At 41.8% G+C, this 17,280-nt stretch overlaps 2 protein-coding genes across 2 annotated transcripts in view; one reads left to right on the top strand and one right to left on the bottom strand.

Moving 5' to 3' along the window:
* Positions 1 to 17,280, bottom strand: part of LOC145406681 (DBH-like monooxygenase protein 1) — a 588,166-nt gene that overhangs the window by 363,219 nt on the left and 207,667 nt on the right. The gene's annotated exons all lie outside the window — the stretch shown is intronic.
* The window catches only part of LOC145406679 (DBH-like monooxygenase protein 1), a 105,845-nt gene that overhangs the window by 56,684 nt on the left and 31,881 nt on the right, over positions 1 to 17,280 (top strand). Inside the window, exons 7-8 of the mRNA XM_080277776.1 lie at positions 2,768 to 2,820; positions 6,605 to 6,759. Of these exons, the coding sequence (XP_080133902.1) occupies positions 2,768 to 2,820; positions 6,605 to 6,759 (208 nt within the window). The remainder of the gene's footprint in view (positions 1 to 2,767; positions 2,821 to 6,604; positions 6,760 to 17,280) is intronic.

Raw genomic sequence — 17,280 nt, 5'->3', positions numbered from 1 at the left:
TTTCACCAACTCCTTTACCACTATGGCACCCTAACCTGAGTCGCCTGGCAGTAGCATGAACAGAGTAGAAAAAGACGTCCTCAGGCTAAAGAGGTTAAAACTAGAATCGAGAAAGAGAAGACAAGCCCCGATATTTGACAATATTTTCTGAACCATGTGACGGATACAGAGATTTATACCTGTCAACTGTTCGAGGGTCACTGTGACAGACAATCGGTGTTTATTGTCTCAGTTTTTGCCAGAGCACGACCCTGTTTTTTTTTTTTTTTTTTTTTTTTTTAAGATTATACTCTTTCTTTTTTTTTTCTTTTTTTTTTCTCTTTTTTTTTTTGTATTGAGGCGAAGATGCACTCGACAGGTTGGTGATGATTGGCTGAATGCAACATGTCCGAATAACGTTTACTAACCCAAATTTCCCCTCAGATATATATTGTCAATTAATAATGCTAAAGGGTAAACAGATTATGAAGTAATGATGCATTCAACCAATCATCACCAATCTGTCAAGTGCATCTTCGCCTCGATAAAAAAAACTGAGTATAGATGCATCCCACATCTATTATTGCAAGTAAACTATCTGTCTAGCAACACGCTCACTGGGCTTTTGTCTCATATATATATATATATATATATATATATATATATATATATATATATATATATATATAAATTATCTGATACTTTCAGTCCCTCCTGTATCTAGAAGGTCACCTCAGGATCTATGTTTGTGTGCATTTCCCCTTGCCTATGACCTCCAGTACTCTAAGCGCAATGTGTCCAGGCATCTCGAAATGAATGGCTTTTTTAAAATCGCTCTTTTTTTTTTTTTTTCCCCTGGCAAGAACAACTCTTCTTCAAACTTCCAGCCTTTGATCTTCCTATTTGTCTCCAGGTCCCCTTCTGTAACGCTTGATGAACAAGGAAAATGGGAAAACAAACAGAGTGCACCATTCTGGCCAGCCGGAACGTGTGTTGCATCTCCATGTCGCTCCTGACTGCGCACTGTATTATGGGTTCCAGGCTAATCATATCTATCACAGGCGTTCTATTAATATCCGTCAAATATTAGGGTTTTGAGTTTTGCTTCACCTTCTCCGATTAAAGCTAGCACAAGTCCTTAGTTATGTGTACAGTCATAAGAAAACTATCGTTACCCTTCAGAGCTATTCACTATGATACAACGACGAAGTGTTGTGGAATGATGGGACAGGGAAGTTTGTACCGCAAACCCGTCCATGCTGGTTGTGTGAGACACAGATATTAGAATTGTGCTAGAGTTAATTGAAGCTAATTAGATTGTTTGGCCTCTGTGCATAGGCAATACGTTTTATTATCCGGCACCGAATTCATTAAACAAAAATATAACAGAATGGTGCAGAGTCGGCAACACACATATAGACGGGCAATGAGTATGTGCACCCATGCCACACGTATGATAGAATTTCAGCCGACACAAGCCATGTTAGTAAAATTCAGTGTAATAATGTTATGTATCGCTTTCTATCTATCTATATACCTAGGCTGCTTCCCCCAAGGAAAGGGAGGTAGCCGAGACAGGACGACACACTCCCCATTTACTCATCCATTCAAACACATTCATTCGCATCTTAGCCCCAAAGGGGAGAACGGACAGATCCTCACCGCACCACACCGCACAAGGGTCAACTGCGCAATGCAATCAGTGACATCCGCAGCAGGGCCCGACAGCAGAACTGGTTTACCCCTGCCACATCATAACAGACCCATCCCCTTACCCGCACCTGACCTGACTAGCTGATTAGACCAAATGCGGGAGAATATCCCCTCAGGGCTGCGTCATCGCTTATTCATTCACAATTTCTCTCCATTTATTTCTGTCACGCACAGCCACTCTTCCTTGCTCAACAGACATCCCTCTCGCATCCAACACTCTCTTCACACTGTCCATCCATCCTATTCGTGGTCTTCCTCTCAGCCTTGCACCTCTCACATCAGATCTAGTTATCTTTTTCACCAATCGCTCATTAGCTTTCTACATATAATAAATGCAGAGCTATTATAGCCCTTCGTGCATTCTGTGACGTCTCCATAATGCATAACAAGGATATACCACACCCCATCCATATTAACTCTGAAGCATCCATCTGAAGCATTTAACCACCCATCTAAAACAAACAAATGAACTCATGCACCTCTGCTAGACTATCATAAAAAAAAAAGTCGATGCCTATAGACTGAATACCCTTCAAAATATTTTATTTGCTGTATTCTATGGATAATAAATGTTGAACAGTAGGAAACTAGTAAACGTGGTGAGTTTATTAATCCCCGGCGGGGCGCTCAGGGTAACGCAAACACATCCTATATATTTTCCAGCCATATGGCTCCTTCTTGCTCATTATTCCAACTCTTGTAATGGGACTGTGATATGGCAACAATAGATAAGGGAGAGGCGAACAGCAAGGACCCGCCCACACAACCTAGCTAATGTTCATTTCGATTCGAACATTCCTGGGGGTAACGATAGCTTTTCTTATGACTGTACGATTACTTTATTATAATTTTATCTTCATTCAAACAGCTTCTAAACACATCATGGCGACAGTAAATGAAAATGAAAGAAAACACACACACGCACACACACATACAATTATCCCTGATAATAAACAGCTACCAAGCACCATAACCAAACTATAATGAAAATGAAGAACAAAAACATTCCTGATATTCCTTTGGTTTGAAGACTTTCATGAAAAAATTTTAATATCTTTTATGAATTCTTCCTCAGAACACTTCTACCTGTGTGATCGCTACCTCATTCTCTGGGCCATCGGCAGTGAGGTAAATGATCCGAGACGAACAGAAGTGAAGGCAGACAAGCGCTAAAAATTTAAGTGGGAGACACTTTTTCTTTTTCTCTATTTTCACGTTTCTTGTCTGTCTTCGTTTCTGAGCGCCTAATTGTCCACTCCTTGTACAGATGATTGAAAACTGCTATTGGTATATTCTAAACCCTGTGACGAGGACAAAAATTTTTACTTATTATACTCTCCTGATGCTTATACTCAACTTAGGATTGGCTTCTCGTCGTCTAAGGGTTCAGTAAATAACAATAATTTAGAACCTTTATATATAGTCTTTGTCTATAACCTTGCGCCTGTTTTTGTAGAGTCTATCTGGATATTGTCACTCCAGAATAAGGTGGCTGGAGCTTTGTTAAACTTAATTTAGCCCGTTAAATATGATGATGTACTTTTACCTTTTTGCTATAGTTGGTCAATATGTTTTCATTATAAGAGAATCCCTGGCGCTGAATGTGTTAGCAATAGTCCTCAATAACCCCTTCAACACTATGATGTGTTCTCCATTTTTTTTTTGCATTGGTCAATTTCATTAAGCTCTGGGAAAGAATGAGTTAATATAAGAAAATTACAGTTCAAATATCAATTAATAAAATAATTTTCGAGTGGACTGCTTTAAAAATTTCATTCTTTGCTATATTCTTTGGTCATAAAATGAGGCTAACCAATTAAACCGTTGTTCATAAGGGGCGTTTGTCACGGCACACATTACTCGTGTCAATAAAAATGCTGTTGGATTTTGTTTACGCTGCAGTGTTGTTCATTTCAAGGGTAATTTGCTTTGAATTTAATGACAAAAAAAAAAAAAAAACTAATTCTTTATTCATCCATCCAACTTGTTTTGGGCGGGAAATTATTTGTTCTTAAATTCTAAAAGTTCAAGATATGTGTCGTACACATAAGGAGGAGAGTTTAAAAGGTTAAAAAGACATTTTTTCTTTTGTGCACAGAGGTTTGAGTTAAATGGTGTTGGAATAAACAAAACTGATCAATAAATGGCCAATTTATAGAAGATTTTGTTTTGAAACTTAGTATTTCAGGACAGCCCACTGAAAGATGACAACACATATTGTTTCATATATACTGCTTTAATTCACCTAGACACATGAAATTTGACTTGGACATGCTATTATGAGGTAGCAATATTATTAAATTTTGGTCAATAAATAGCTCAGTTACACTAGATTTTTTTCCTGGCGGCTCACCAAAAGACGACAGCTCATTTTGCCTTATCTCCTGGTCTAATTTTCCTAGACTCGTTAAATTTGACAAAGAAACACTATTATGCTGAGGGAAAAACTTGTATGAATATGATACCTTTATTGCAAAAGTGGCATACTGAATACTATGCATGCTACACACCTTACTAGAAAATGTTGGTGGCTGCAGGTACATGGAGCAAATAATGTGGGATATGCAATTTGTATCATGACTAGGGTTTTACTAGTGATAGACATTACCTTACCCCAGGTGACCATTAAAATAGCAGCTTCAGTATAGATTTCTATTTGTGTGTTGACCAGGGTATTACTAGTGATAAACATTAATTCACCTCAGGTAATCATTAAAATAGCAGCTTCATCATAGATTTCTATTAAGTTTTGTTTCTGAACTTCAAATTCCACTGACTCGAGGCCTGTCATGCATGACCCATGCATTGTATTAATTGCAAAATAACCTATTTACAAGCAAATAAGTGGTCTTCTTATACATCAAAATAATCTCAATACTGTACGTAAGGCAGAGGTGAAAAAAACACAGTTTAGGTTTTTTGCCTATATCCCCGCGACAAATGCCCCATAACATGTAGATCTGCACTGATACAGCAGTCACTGTACTGTCATACGTTTTACTTGACCTAAGTTTTCCAAGCACTGTAGGTCTACTGTTATTCCTGTATACTCATTGCTATGGGAGACTTTGTGCCAGTACTTTCCATTTTTTTTCTTTTTTACAACTTCATATTGAGTTGCATATTATTCCTGCTTTTTTAGTAATGACATAGTTTGTATCGGTAACAAGCAAAAAGGAAAAAAAAAAAAAAAAGGGATAATTGGCCAGATAAATCACTGAGGAAGAGATGTTACGAAATCTCCCACGCCACAGCTATTACGAGTCAGAGAAAAGCAGTCGGTAAGGCTAAGGTGTTACGAAATCTTCCAGGCCAAAGGACATATGTTTAAGAGAAAACTAGAACATCCAAGATGTTCACTGCCGGAGCCTCTATTTTCTTTAAAAAAAAAAAAAAAAAAAAAAAAAAAGGCATAACAGGCCACTTTATGACTTTGACTAAGTGCTTATTTATAAAGAATCTAAATATTTGAAAAAATCCTCAAATTTAGAATTCTTGGGACTGTCAAATTAAATTTTAAAGAATTTTAAGTCACTTATAAAACTTCTAGTCTAAGAATCTTCATCAACATGGTTGAAGAATATTTGCAAATATGGCTCAGAAATCTGAAAATGGGTCCTGAACCAAATGATGAGCTTTAAAAGGCACTTGCTGATTTTAACTTCAGCCATTCATAAAGAATCTTATTGTTTATACAAATTCATAACTCAGTGATCCTTCTAAACATGAACAAGTGGTGTCAGGCACAACAAACCTCGCCCTACAGCAGCTATTTTATGGTCAACCATTTTCAACTTATAGTCCTCTAAACATCCGTGATCTTGCATCTGACCTCTCGAGGTCACTTAAGGCCAAAGGTCATGGTGCCAAGCGAAAGACCATTTGAGACTTAAGTATCATGATAATAGTAAATATCTCTATCCTCAGCCAGTTTCGAGCTATACAGTAGCCCCCTGAATACCCGTGACCATAAGTTTGATCCTTCAATGTCACTTACGGTCAAAGGCAATGGTACCCATGTGGGACTTCCTCTATGCTGAAAACAGTAAATATCCATCCACAAACAGTTTCAAGTTATAGTCCCCTGAATATCCGTGACCTTGAGTTTGACCTTTTAAGGTCACTCAGGATCAAAGGTCTTGGTGCCAAATGAAAGCCCATAGAGGAGTTATTGTATGTTGATACTAGTAAATACCTCTATCTTCAACCGGTGTCAAGTTATAGCCCCCTGAAAATCGGTGACCCTGATATTGACCTTTCAGGGTCACTTGATTACACCCAAAGTTCAATCACTTTCTTTTGGGACCAGTGCCCACATATCCTGAAAGTTTCATGTGATTTCACACAGCAGTTTTTCCGTAATGTTGCAAACAAAGATAAAGAATCTCGACTAAAAACAATACCTCGTTGGACTCCGTCCGGGCGAAGTAATTAAGCTCCTACTGACCACCAGGGGGGAGGGGGGTCCTGGGAAAGCCTCTGTGACTGTCCCAGATGCTCCGGGGAGGCTTCAAAAAGTTAATCTCAAATTAGCCTGAAAGTATATCAGTCAGTAAATAATTCGGTAACAAAGGTGTTTCTCGGCCGAACCCTAGGAAGGTCTTGCAATAAATCGCTGAGGAAGAGGAATTACAAGATCTCCCAGGCCAATGGAAATACAGCTCAGAGAAATTAAATAACTCTAGAAGAGATTTTACGAACTCTCTCAAGCCAACAAGAGGACAGTCCAAGGGGTTAAAGCTTACAGTACATAGCATCAATACAGCAGTCTAAATCCAACTGTTACAGATTTTTTTTATGAACAGAGAACACCTGTAATCTGGTGCATGGATTTTTTAAATTTGTTTTTCCTCCCTCCGTTCTTCTTCTGAAAAATAAATAAATATATAACACATGTGATGTGTGTTCCTAGGGCGAGATGCTGTCAGAGAGGGTTGGTATTCCCATGGGTGACCTGCACGGGGGATCCACCTACCTGCTGTTCGAGAGTCACTACGACAACTACATGCTCAAGCGGGGAATTACCGTGGACTGGGCCATGGACATCTACTACACTGACAAACTGAGGTACTTAATTCAGATATTTGGGAATCAGCTCATTAGTCACTGTGATTCAAGACCATGTTTGTAAAGTTCACTGATTTATATACTGTGCTAAACCACAGTCAAAATGAATGTTGTTACTCTTTCTCTACAGAGTATTGGAAATTTCACTATATTCGTTTATCTATTGCCGTGCTTTCTCTTTCGTTTTCTATTGCTGGAGTGTAAAAGTAAGGTCGGAAACAAAGCTTAACCTAAATTTTTATCTCTTCTACTTATTTTCTGTTGCCTAATATTAACCTGAATTTTTACATCTTTAACTAATATTCCTAGGCTAAGAGAGGCTTGGTATACTTCTCTGCTCTCAAATTATTCTCACTGAGGGAGGAAAGTGACGGACGTGGCCCAAGGGTGTAGTATTTACAGTGGAGCAGTAGGCTAACATTTTTCCCTAAGAAAAAGATCCTTATGGCAGCATCACACTGGGCCAAAAGTGGCTAATATGCAAGCAGCTTTTGTGACGCGAAATGGCTAGCAAAGCCAAGTTGCTGTCACACGCATGTGTTTTTGACAGCCGAAACAGCTAGCGCTGTCATCTGCCTTAATGCCTCGTGGTTATTTGTAAACAAACCACCATGGCATCCCAACTCCCTTTTCCTCAGCTTCTGTAACCGCTCACATACTTCAGCAACTTCAGAGCTACATGGCAGTCTACTAGAGATTTCCTTGCCGCAGGATATATATTGAGTATTGCTCACAATCTGCTTTCCACTTAATGTTTGGAATCAAAACAGACAACCTGCACGGCTGGTCACCAGAGTGTCCAAATACCGATTTCATGTCACAAGAAAGAAAATAGAAATGAATAAAAACCACAAGAATTAAATTGTATTTTCTTAACAAGTTTAGTTAAAGCTTCCTTCATTGATAACAGAATATTTTCTCATTAATTAAAAAATTAATATCAGCTCATTTGAGTTATTATCGTGCCAACAGGCTCTGAGCAAAAATTGTTATCCATTTCCCCTTGCAGGCAAAATCTCACTCACAATGGGTCATTTTGGCTAGCGGCACACAAAACTGGCTCGCATGTTGGTCACTTTTGGTCCAGTGTGACGCCGCCTGTACTCTAAGAAAACGATAAAAAAAAGGTCATCTTATTACAGCACAAACTTCACCCCAACCCCTCAGCACTTGATGGGTATGTCTTACTGTTGGCTTGAGCAAAATTTTACAATAAAAATGTGCATCGTGGAAAAAAAAAAAAAATGAAAATTTTTTATAGCATTTCTCTGGGCAAATTATCCCGTGATATCATCTTTCTCCTGCCATTAAAAAAAGGCATGGGACTGAACTTTTTTTTTGGGGGGAAGGAGGGGGGTCAAGTGAGGACAGACCTTGTATTCTTTAGACCCTTTAGACCCCTTGCTCTTATGTTCCCTTTCCAGCTTGGTTTCAGCGACAACGTTACTCTGAATATTAGGCTTCTTCTGACTGGCAAAATAAAGACTATCAACTTAATAATAATAATAATAATAATGAAAGTTAGAATGTTGTGTGACTGAAAGCAAGGCGATATCAAGTGAAAGACTGTGGCCATTAGAACGACGGAGGAAATGAGTGTTTTGAGACATCGAAAAGAACGAGTTTTGCCCGAACGCAGGATGAAATTATATATATACAGTATATATATATATATAGGAAAGGTATTTGGAAGAATATATAGAAACATCATCCGGGTGAGTGACGATGGCTTTAGGAGTGGCAGAGGATGTGTAGATCAAATATGTGCAGTGAGGCAGATAGTTGAGAAGGCTTGTGATAAGGACCATAAGGTGTTTATGGCATACGTGGATCTAAAAAAAGCATACGACAAAATAGACAGAGAAGGACTGTGGAATGTTTTGCACACGTAAGGTGTAGATGGTGAGCTGCTAGGTGCCGTCAAGAGTTTTTATGATGGTAGTGAAGCATTTGTATGGGTAAATGGGGATCTGAGTGAATAGTTCACGATCGGTGTGGGCGTGCGACTAGGTAGTGTGATGTCCCCATGGTTGTTCAATATATATATGGATGGGGTGATGAGAGAAGTAAAAACACGAGGAATGGAGAGGGGGATGGTGTTGGTAATGAATGGTGATGGATGGAATATCTCAAATTTGTTGTATCCTGATGATGTACTACTTGCACATACCGGACAAGAACTTAGTAGACTAGTGCCGAGTTTTCCTGATACCTGTGAGCGTCGTGCCTTGAAAGTAAATGTAGGAAAGAGTAAAGTGATGGTGAATGAAAGAGAAGATGACCCAGTGTGATGTTACAGTGAATGAAGAGAGACTGGAATTGGTGTGAGAGTTCAAGTACCTGGGTACAGTGATAGAAAAGAGAGGAAAATGTGCAAAAGAAGTGGGAAGTAGCGTGACACAAGGAAGGAAAGTAGCTGGTGCAATGAAGGACTTGATAAGAAACAGAGGCTTGAGTGTTGCAGCTGCACAAGGCTTACATGAAGGAGTATTAGTGCCAACTTTAACATGTGGAAGTGAGACTATGGTGTGGCGTGAAAATGAAGTCAAGAGTGACAGCAGTGGAGATGAGACTGCTGAGGAATGAATGTGAAGTACAGAGAGTGGATAGGATACGAAATATTGTGATTCGTGAAGGATGTGTAGTGAAAAAGTCGGTGGACACCAGAATCGAAGACAGTGTACTGAGATGGTATTGTCATGTGGAGAGAATGGATAACAATAGAGTGATGAAAAAGGTATATCTGAGCGAATCTGAAGGAGGGAGGAGGCGAGGTAGGCCAAGGAGATGGTGGGGGGATATGGTGAATGAATGTGTTTGGAAGAGAGGTTTGGAAGTCGGTGAAGCTAGGGGACTGACAAGAGATTCAGCTGGCTGGATGAATATGGTAACGAGAAGTGCATGATCAAAGATTTGGCACCTCTCTTTAACGTGACAGCGTTCGGATTAACTCTGTTGGATACGTTTATGTGAAGCTACAGTACATGGTAAATGTTTTTGGCATATCAGATGGAGACAGGATTCCGGGGACTTAAATGGTGAGTGAATGCAAGCATGGCCCATTGGACTGGGAAAATTGGGCTGTCTGGACGTTGCTACTCCTCACCCTGTCCAAGGGTGGGAGAGGAGGTCCGGATGATGATGATGATGATGAATGATAATTCTTAACAAATCCAACGAGGTAGGATATTATAATATTTGAAACACATTACAGTACTGCGACTACAAATAATAGGATTAAATTCAAAGGTAAACTGTGCAACACTGATACAGGGAAAAATGACAGTATTTGTGTACTGGAACAGTGGAATAAACTACCAACAATAGCAGTTTCTGCAAAGCTGTAGATACATTTAAAATTCGAGTAGATAAATGTTTTGAAATAATAGGCCACAACTAAGAGGGTGTTTTGTAATTCCAATCTGACATAGTGATAGATGTACTGATACGTCGTGCAATTGCAAGGTTCCTAATTTGCACAATTTTCAATTTTCGCGCATGATTTGTATGCACGGGACACCTTCCTCTATTCCTCTACAAGATGCCAAGCAGGGACAATGCCTTACACCGCATAACCTCCCCCTCCCCCACCCCCGCACGCCATTGTCTCGGCAATTCACCTGTTACCAGTGACCTGGCCAATAAAGACATTCAGGGCCAGATCGATGACAATGTGGAGGACAAAGTTTACAAAGCATTAGAGGAAGAAACAGTCAGAAATGATGATCAGGTAATGTGGCAAAAGAAGGTCAGGTACTTCGTATGGTGATGAGTTAGTGAGTGAAACAATGCTTATAATGCCTATATTACTGTTTGAAAACCAATATACTCTCGTACTACGTGTAAATTCGTACCAAGTAAATAAATAAATACCGTTTATGAGCGGTGTGAAATAGTTGCCCTCCCATAGAACTCGTTTTCTTTGGTGCCAGCCTGTTAGAAAACCCAGTCAGGTAATGGAGGCACTGCTACCTGGATCGAGTATTTTAAACCTCAGGTAAGCGATTTTTCTACGAAATTTTGATGTTTCTCACCAAAAGCGGAGGTTTTAGCCAAAAAAAAAAAAATCGAAAATACCTTGGGATTGGGGGGTGTCGGAGGTGCGAAATAGCTCGGGACGTGACGGGTTAATTCTCGTCTGCAACGATGATAGGAACAGCGATCTCATTATTCAGTACAAGGGGGATGAGGGAAAACATCATCATTTCAACTCACGAATGTATATGACGACTCAATACACGAGGGAGAAGGGGGGGAGGGGGAGAGTTTGAGCACTAACCTGTGAACGATATGGAGAGGAACAGCGGTCTGGCAGTTGGCGTTCGTTCACTCGTTCGTTTAAAGATTCCCTGCACCTATAGTGCAGGCCGGGCCATACATTAGCCCAGTCAGTGGGGTACGGGCTGGTTAAAAAACAGTAAAGGGGGAGGACAGGACCTGGGGATTGCCCAGCACACACGTCCTGTCTCCTGGCTGGCTTTGTGGTGTGTGTGGCGGTTGGCGCTGCCCCCTGCCTTTTTATAAGCATCAACACAGTATTCAGGCAATTGGCTAAAACTTCAACTGATTACTTTGTAATATTTCTGTTTCTACTCGATCTCCAAAGAATATGAAAGACACGTTTGCACTCAACATACGTAGAAAAGTGACTTCCGATGTTGAAATTTTTGTAACAGGCGTGAAGGAACTTTAATCTTAACGATGCCAAGTAAATTAGGAATTCAAACAGTTTTATTACCTGTGTCGGTTTATATGCCTATGTGTCTGTAAACACGACTCAATAACATTAATTTCGCACTTCACAAATGACTATCTTCAACAATCTTACTTCAAACACTCTCAATTCACCACTACTTAGTTCTAAAGGGGAATACTATTAACTTCGGCAGGTAAATCTCTAGATCAGAATATAAAAGAAGACATTCGCGATTTTTAATCTCTACTAAACTTCTGCAGTTATACATCTTTGTTGGAAAACGGCTGGTTCATTATGTATAAACATTAATCATATTCACATCAATACTTGACTTAGTACTATCAACGTCAGAATCATGTTCACATTATATCAACTAAGACCAGACTTAAATACTGAACCTAACGGCTAAATGAACTTTACAGACTGTATTTATAACTTTATCTAGGCTTTAGATTACACTTACACTAATACTTACACTAATACTTAAAATTATGGCACTACACAGGTCCTTCCTCTGGAAAAAAAAATAATAATAATAATATCGGAAGCCAACATTCAGATCATTCATCTACATTTCCTAGGGATGTGTGTGTGGACGGGACAGACTTACCAAATTTGACTGTGAACACGACTCCAAAAAGTGGCACCTGTCAGTCCACAAGAAAAATCACATAACCCATGGAGTCACTTCTCCGTCACCATAAACACTCAAAATTCAGTGGATAGATGTGCCCCAGCCACCCTCCTGCCTGGGTGGCAACATGGTCATCTCACCTGGACAGACCTATACTCTCGCTGCCAGAATCATCCTAGGGTGCTTCCCCTTCATACAACCTACTTTTTTTTTTTTTTTAATGCTCGACTCTGGGCATAGGCTTCACAGCCTGCTCCCAAGGCCCAGTAGTCCTCCTACATTCCATACACCTCTACATGTCACCACTTCGGCGCTAACACCCACCGTCCATATTGAATACATGCTAGGGCTGTCTCATACCAGGACTGGCGTAATGGTATTAGCGGGGGTAATTTTACGACATGTCGGCGGGTCTGCTGGTAGATCGGTAAAGTCTGCTTTTTTATGAAAATCCCATTCACGCTCCTGTCCATTCATTCTTATGCTTCCAGCTTTCCACCTAGTAACTGATGAGTGCCTGTTAGGTCCTGAAGTCACTGTTTCGCCCTAGATCGTGTTGACTAAGTTGAGGGGGTTCCTCGGTTTCCCCTTGAATTAAAGTCATCTAATATTCGCACTGTACTGGGCTCGCCCATAACCCAAACTCCTGTGAATCTCGAAACAAGATGAAACTCTCTGAACTCTGGCACAGTCAATAGTCAGACAGTCCGACCCGCACACATTTCCTTCTCCATCTCTTGACTTAATACCGCAATAACCAGCTTCAACACTCGACATTCTTCAGTAAGTCTCCGGGAAGGGCATCTCTCACGGGCGGCAACTATTCAACCACCGGATCAGGCTCAAAGGCCCCCTCCAGGGGTTCCAAGAGCCACTCATCTCCTTCGCAACAGGGCTTCACTCGCCCTGCGGCTCCCTGCATCCTCTTCACCGTGAACACATCCTGTAAACACACACACTTCCATCCACCGACACTTCAACTACACGATGCAGTGATGTGTGTGGATTTTTTTGTTTTGAGGGGGGAGAACCTAACGGATCGGCTATAATGGTCCACTGAGCTACACTCGTTCTTCCTGACATGTGACCCCTAATTTCCAACAAACTCTCATCTTCCACCTTACTCCTCCCTTCACTAGACCAAGCCACAAAATACATAGGTTGTGTTTCAAAATCTTTATTGATTCTATTATCAGTGAAGAACAATTTTGCTCGTCCTAGAGGAGCTTTAAAGATCATTAATTCAAGAAATATTGCGAGATTAAGTGGGCCTCCAGTGTTCTGTTATTGAGGGATTCTATCTCACACCAGTATCTTATCCCACAACAATATCTTATCCCACCGCTGCCACCAGTATAATGTTCAGACTTTTAGATACCACCGCAAATGCCACCAGTGTAATGGTGAGAATTTCTTAGAGATTATGGAAAATGAGGGTAGTTGATCTTTTGGATGAGTTTTAGAGATTAAGAGAAATAGGGTAGCATAATCTTATTTGAGAATTTTAGAGATTAAGAGAAATAGGGTAGCATGATCTTACTTAAGAGGGCATGAGCAGTAAGATATTAGCACACCCTGTGGGACACTGAACCTCGTCTGTACCACTCCTTGGAGGATAGCAAAATTCAAACTCAAAATGACAACCTAAGATTTACTAAGCATTAAGAACGGAGACACAGATTACTCTTCAGACTGGGTATGATACCAAACAAAATATAATGAGGATCTACATCAACAGAAATATGAATCTTCTCAAACAGAATATTCAAAGAACACTGTTACACTTTTCAGAAATATGAATCTTCACGAACTGAATTAATATTCAATAACGAGGATATACCGGTTAACTCCAGAAATATGTATCTTTACACACTAGATTAATATCCCAAGAATACTGATACGCATGGATATAGTCCTGTGGTCTCTGACGGACTCGTCGGGAAGGAACTTAAAGGTTATCACCAAAGAATATTCTCTAAGACTAAATGCGCAACTGAAGAATCTTATATGAGGAGTGGATTAGCATTAGGCCGTAAACGCCACCGCGGCCAATAGGTACCGTAGTTAGGTATACCATTCTCTTCCTCAATCCTTCCTTTATCCCAGAACAGATATACGACCATGTGATTAAAGCAACATGGTTGAAAATCCTACTTTGATAGCCCTTATACATTTTGTATGACACTTCTCTATCTTTGGGATTGATTTTCTCATTCTGTAAAAAAAGGCATTTACAGCCTTATGCTAATCCACTCATATAAGCTAAACACAATAATCAATAGGATCAGTAATCACATGGACCGTAATCAAATGGACAAATGGACCAGCCGATATTCACTTTGATTCCATGAACTAAAGGGGGGAGAGTGATTTAACCCCTTAACCGCGGGTGTCATTCCAGAATGACGGCGACAAAACTGGACCAAACCGCGGGTGGCATTCTGGAATGATCGTGAATATTTTGAACACCGCGCGTTTTCCCGGCGCGCAAATATTCTCACGCAAGAGTAGCTGTCGAGTTCTTTCACGCCAGCCATCCCACACCTCCCTCCTCCAACCCCGAGGGGACCCCCCCCACCCCTGCCCTGACCCGCGTCAGTCAGTATCTGTCCAGCTCTGCGTGATAATGGCGCTCCGTCCCGACTCATCGTCGCTCGCTTCCTCCTCTACAATGTTTAGTGCTAGTGTTCCCTCTACCTCTACACCGGTAAAGGAACTGCCGATGGCGAGGCAGAAGGGGTTGAGCACTCCTGAAATTAGAACTGAGCTGGACAAAACAGTAAGTACTACTCTTGATTGTGGCAGTGAAAGTGACACACTCACAGCAAGCAGTGATGATTTGGCAGTGATTGGTGGTGAACCATTTTCCATTGATAGTGACAGTGATGAAAGTGATCGTGTTGATTCCCCCCCACCACCCCCAACTTACTCTGGGAAAGGAAAGGCTCCTATGGGCAAATCTGGTATTGCACGTGGGAAGGGAGTGAAGCGCAGGCTCACGTCTCCCACACCAGGCCCTAGTATGCATTTCCCATCAATTTCCCGTTCCCCTAGCCCAATTGCCCTCACATCATCATCATCATCATCTGTCGTGCCCTCTCCTCAGTCTACATCATCTGAGGAGTACGAATTACCAAAGCTTGCAAAGCGAGGAAGGCAGGCCGTGCAGGCCGTGCAGGCAGGCCTAGAACAAAGGGGATGCGTGGCAGTTGGAGGGCAAAGCTGGGCGATAAGCGAGGCGATAAGCGAGGTGATAAGCGGGGTAGAAAGGGTCAAGTTTCACCACGCACCAGGTCAGAAACCCCCCCGCCTGCCCCCCGCACCGGTCCCTCACCCGCGCCACCCCCCCACACACCGCCCCCGCACTCACCCCCCTCCCCGTTGCCTCCTGCCTCACCCACCTCCCGCTTGCCTCCTGCCTCACCTCCTGCCTCACCCATTGCCTCTACATCAGCTCCTTCTCACGGGGAAACGAGTGAAATGCAACATGCCCCTGCCACTGAACCACGCACAGGGCAAGTTGATGCATTTGTTTGGACTGACGGTGGAGATTTCCAGCCACACAATCCACCGTTTGATATGACAAATGCTGGAATACAGCCTGCCTTCCCATGCAACGCAGGTGATGAGTTTGTTGATTACTTCCTGGCCTTCCTTGATGATGAAATTGTGCAGCATGTCAGCGATGAGACCAATAGGTATGCAACTCAGTGTGCAGCACAAGGGCTGGGACCTATTGGCTCGCCAAAGCAAGTGTCGTGGTTGCCTGTCGGGATCAGAGAGCTGTATGTTTTTTTTGCACTCATGTTTTTGATGGCCCATATAAAGAGACATGAGTTGGAGGAGTACTGGCTCGTGGATGACATAACTACTATCCCCATATTCGGGAAGTATATGTCACGGGATCGGTTCCGACAGCTGCTTGGATACCTGCACTTCGCTGATAATGACAACCCGTCCCAAACTGACCCTTTGTGGAAAGTGAGGGATTTCCTCAACAAGATTAGGGATCGATTTATGCGATTTTTCAGGCCTATGCAGAAAGTCGTCATAGACGAGTCCCTGGTATTGTTCAGAGGACGTCTCAAATTCAGGGCAGTACATCCCCAGCAAACGCCACCGCTTTGGGATAAAGTTCTTTGTGCTGTGTGACTGTGAGACGGGGTATATAATGGATTTTGTCATTTACTCTCGGCTAGCACAATGGATGTGAACAGGAAAGACCCCTTGGCTTCTCTGGCTCCGTTGTAAAAGTGCTGATGGAGAGGTATTTTGGTGGTAATCATGTGCTGTACACAGACAATTATTACACAGCACCGAAACTCTCCAAATACCTTGCTGAACACGGCATTGGCACTGTTGGCACTGTACGGAGCTATAGGAAAGAGTGGCCTAGTTTCCCGAAGCATCATCATCATCCAGGGAGATGTTCACCTGAAGAAGTCAGAAAAGCTTCTTGCGATCAGGTGGCATGACAAGAAGGTTGTCAATATGATCAGCACCATCCACAAGGGGGAAATGAAGAGAACTGGGAAGGTCAGCTACAGGACGGGAGAGCCAATCATGAAGCCTGATGCCGTCATTGATTATAATGTAAATATGAGACTCGTTGATAAGTCTGATATGATGATTGGCGAAATAGACTGTCTCAGGAGAAACACCCGATGGTACAGGAAGGCTTGCCTGCACATGCTCGATATGTGCATGCTCAATGCCTTCATTCTTTACAAGACACAAGTCGGGGGCATAAGGCAACCATCACTGAGACAGTTTTCCAAGACTGTCGTTCAGCAGCTACTTGAACGATTTGGTCAGGTGACGGCATTGATCCCGAGGCGACACTCTGACACACAACCTGACCGTCTTGAGTGCCGCAATTACATGAGCCGGCACCAGCTTGTGAAATTGCCTCCTAAAGCAGGCGGCAGGTTGTCACAGGGCCGCTGCAGAGTATGTTCAACCACCACACGAAGGCCTACGACGAGAAAAATGAGCACACACCAGTGCCTTGAATGCCAAGTCGCTCTATGTGTAACTCCGTGCTTTGCCGAGTACCACTCTCTGAGTAAATACTGAAAGTGACAGTGATATATAGTGATGCGACAGTGACGTGCTTTTGCCAATAATTGTATAATGGATAATGTAGTAATAAGGGATATTTTGCCTAGAAAATAAAGGAAATATTGGCCAG

The sequence above is a fragment of the Coenobita brevimanus genome, chromosome 71, assembly GCF_032717465.1.
Source record: "Coenobita brevimanus isolate Jiangsu-jjx chromosome 71, ASM3271746v2, whole genome shotgun sequence".
Classification (NCBI taxonomy): Eukaryota; Metazoa; Arthropoda; class Malacostraca; order Decapoda; family Coenobitidae; genus Coenobita; species Coenobita brevimanus.
Note: the sequence above shows the minus strand (reverse complement) of the source record. Positions and strands in the feature narration are given on the sequence as shown.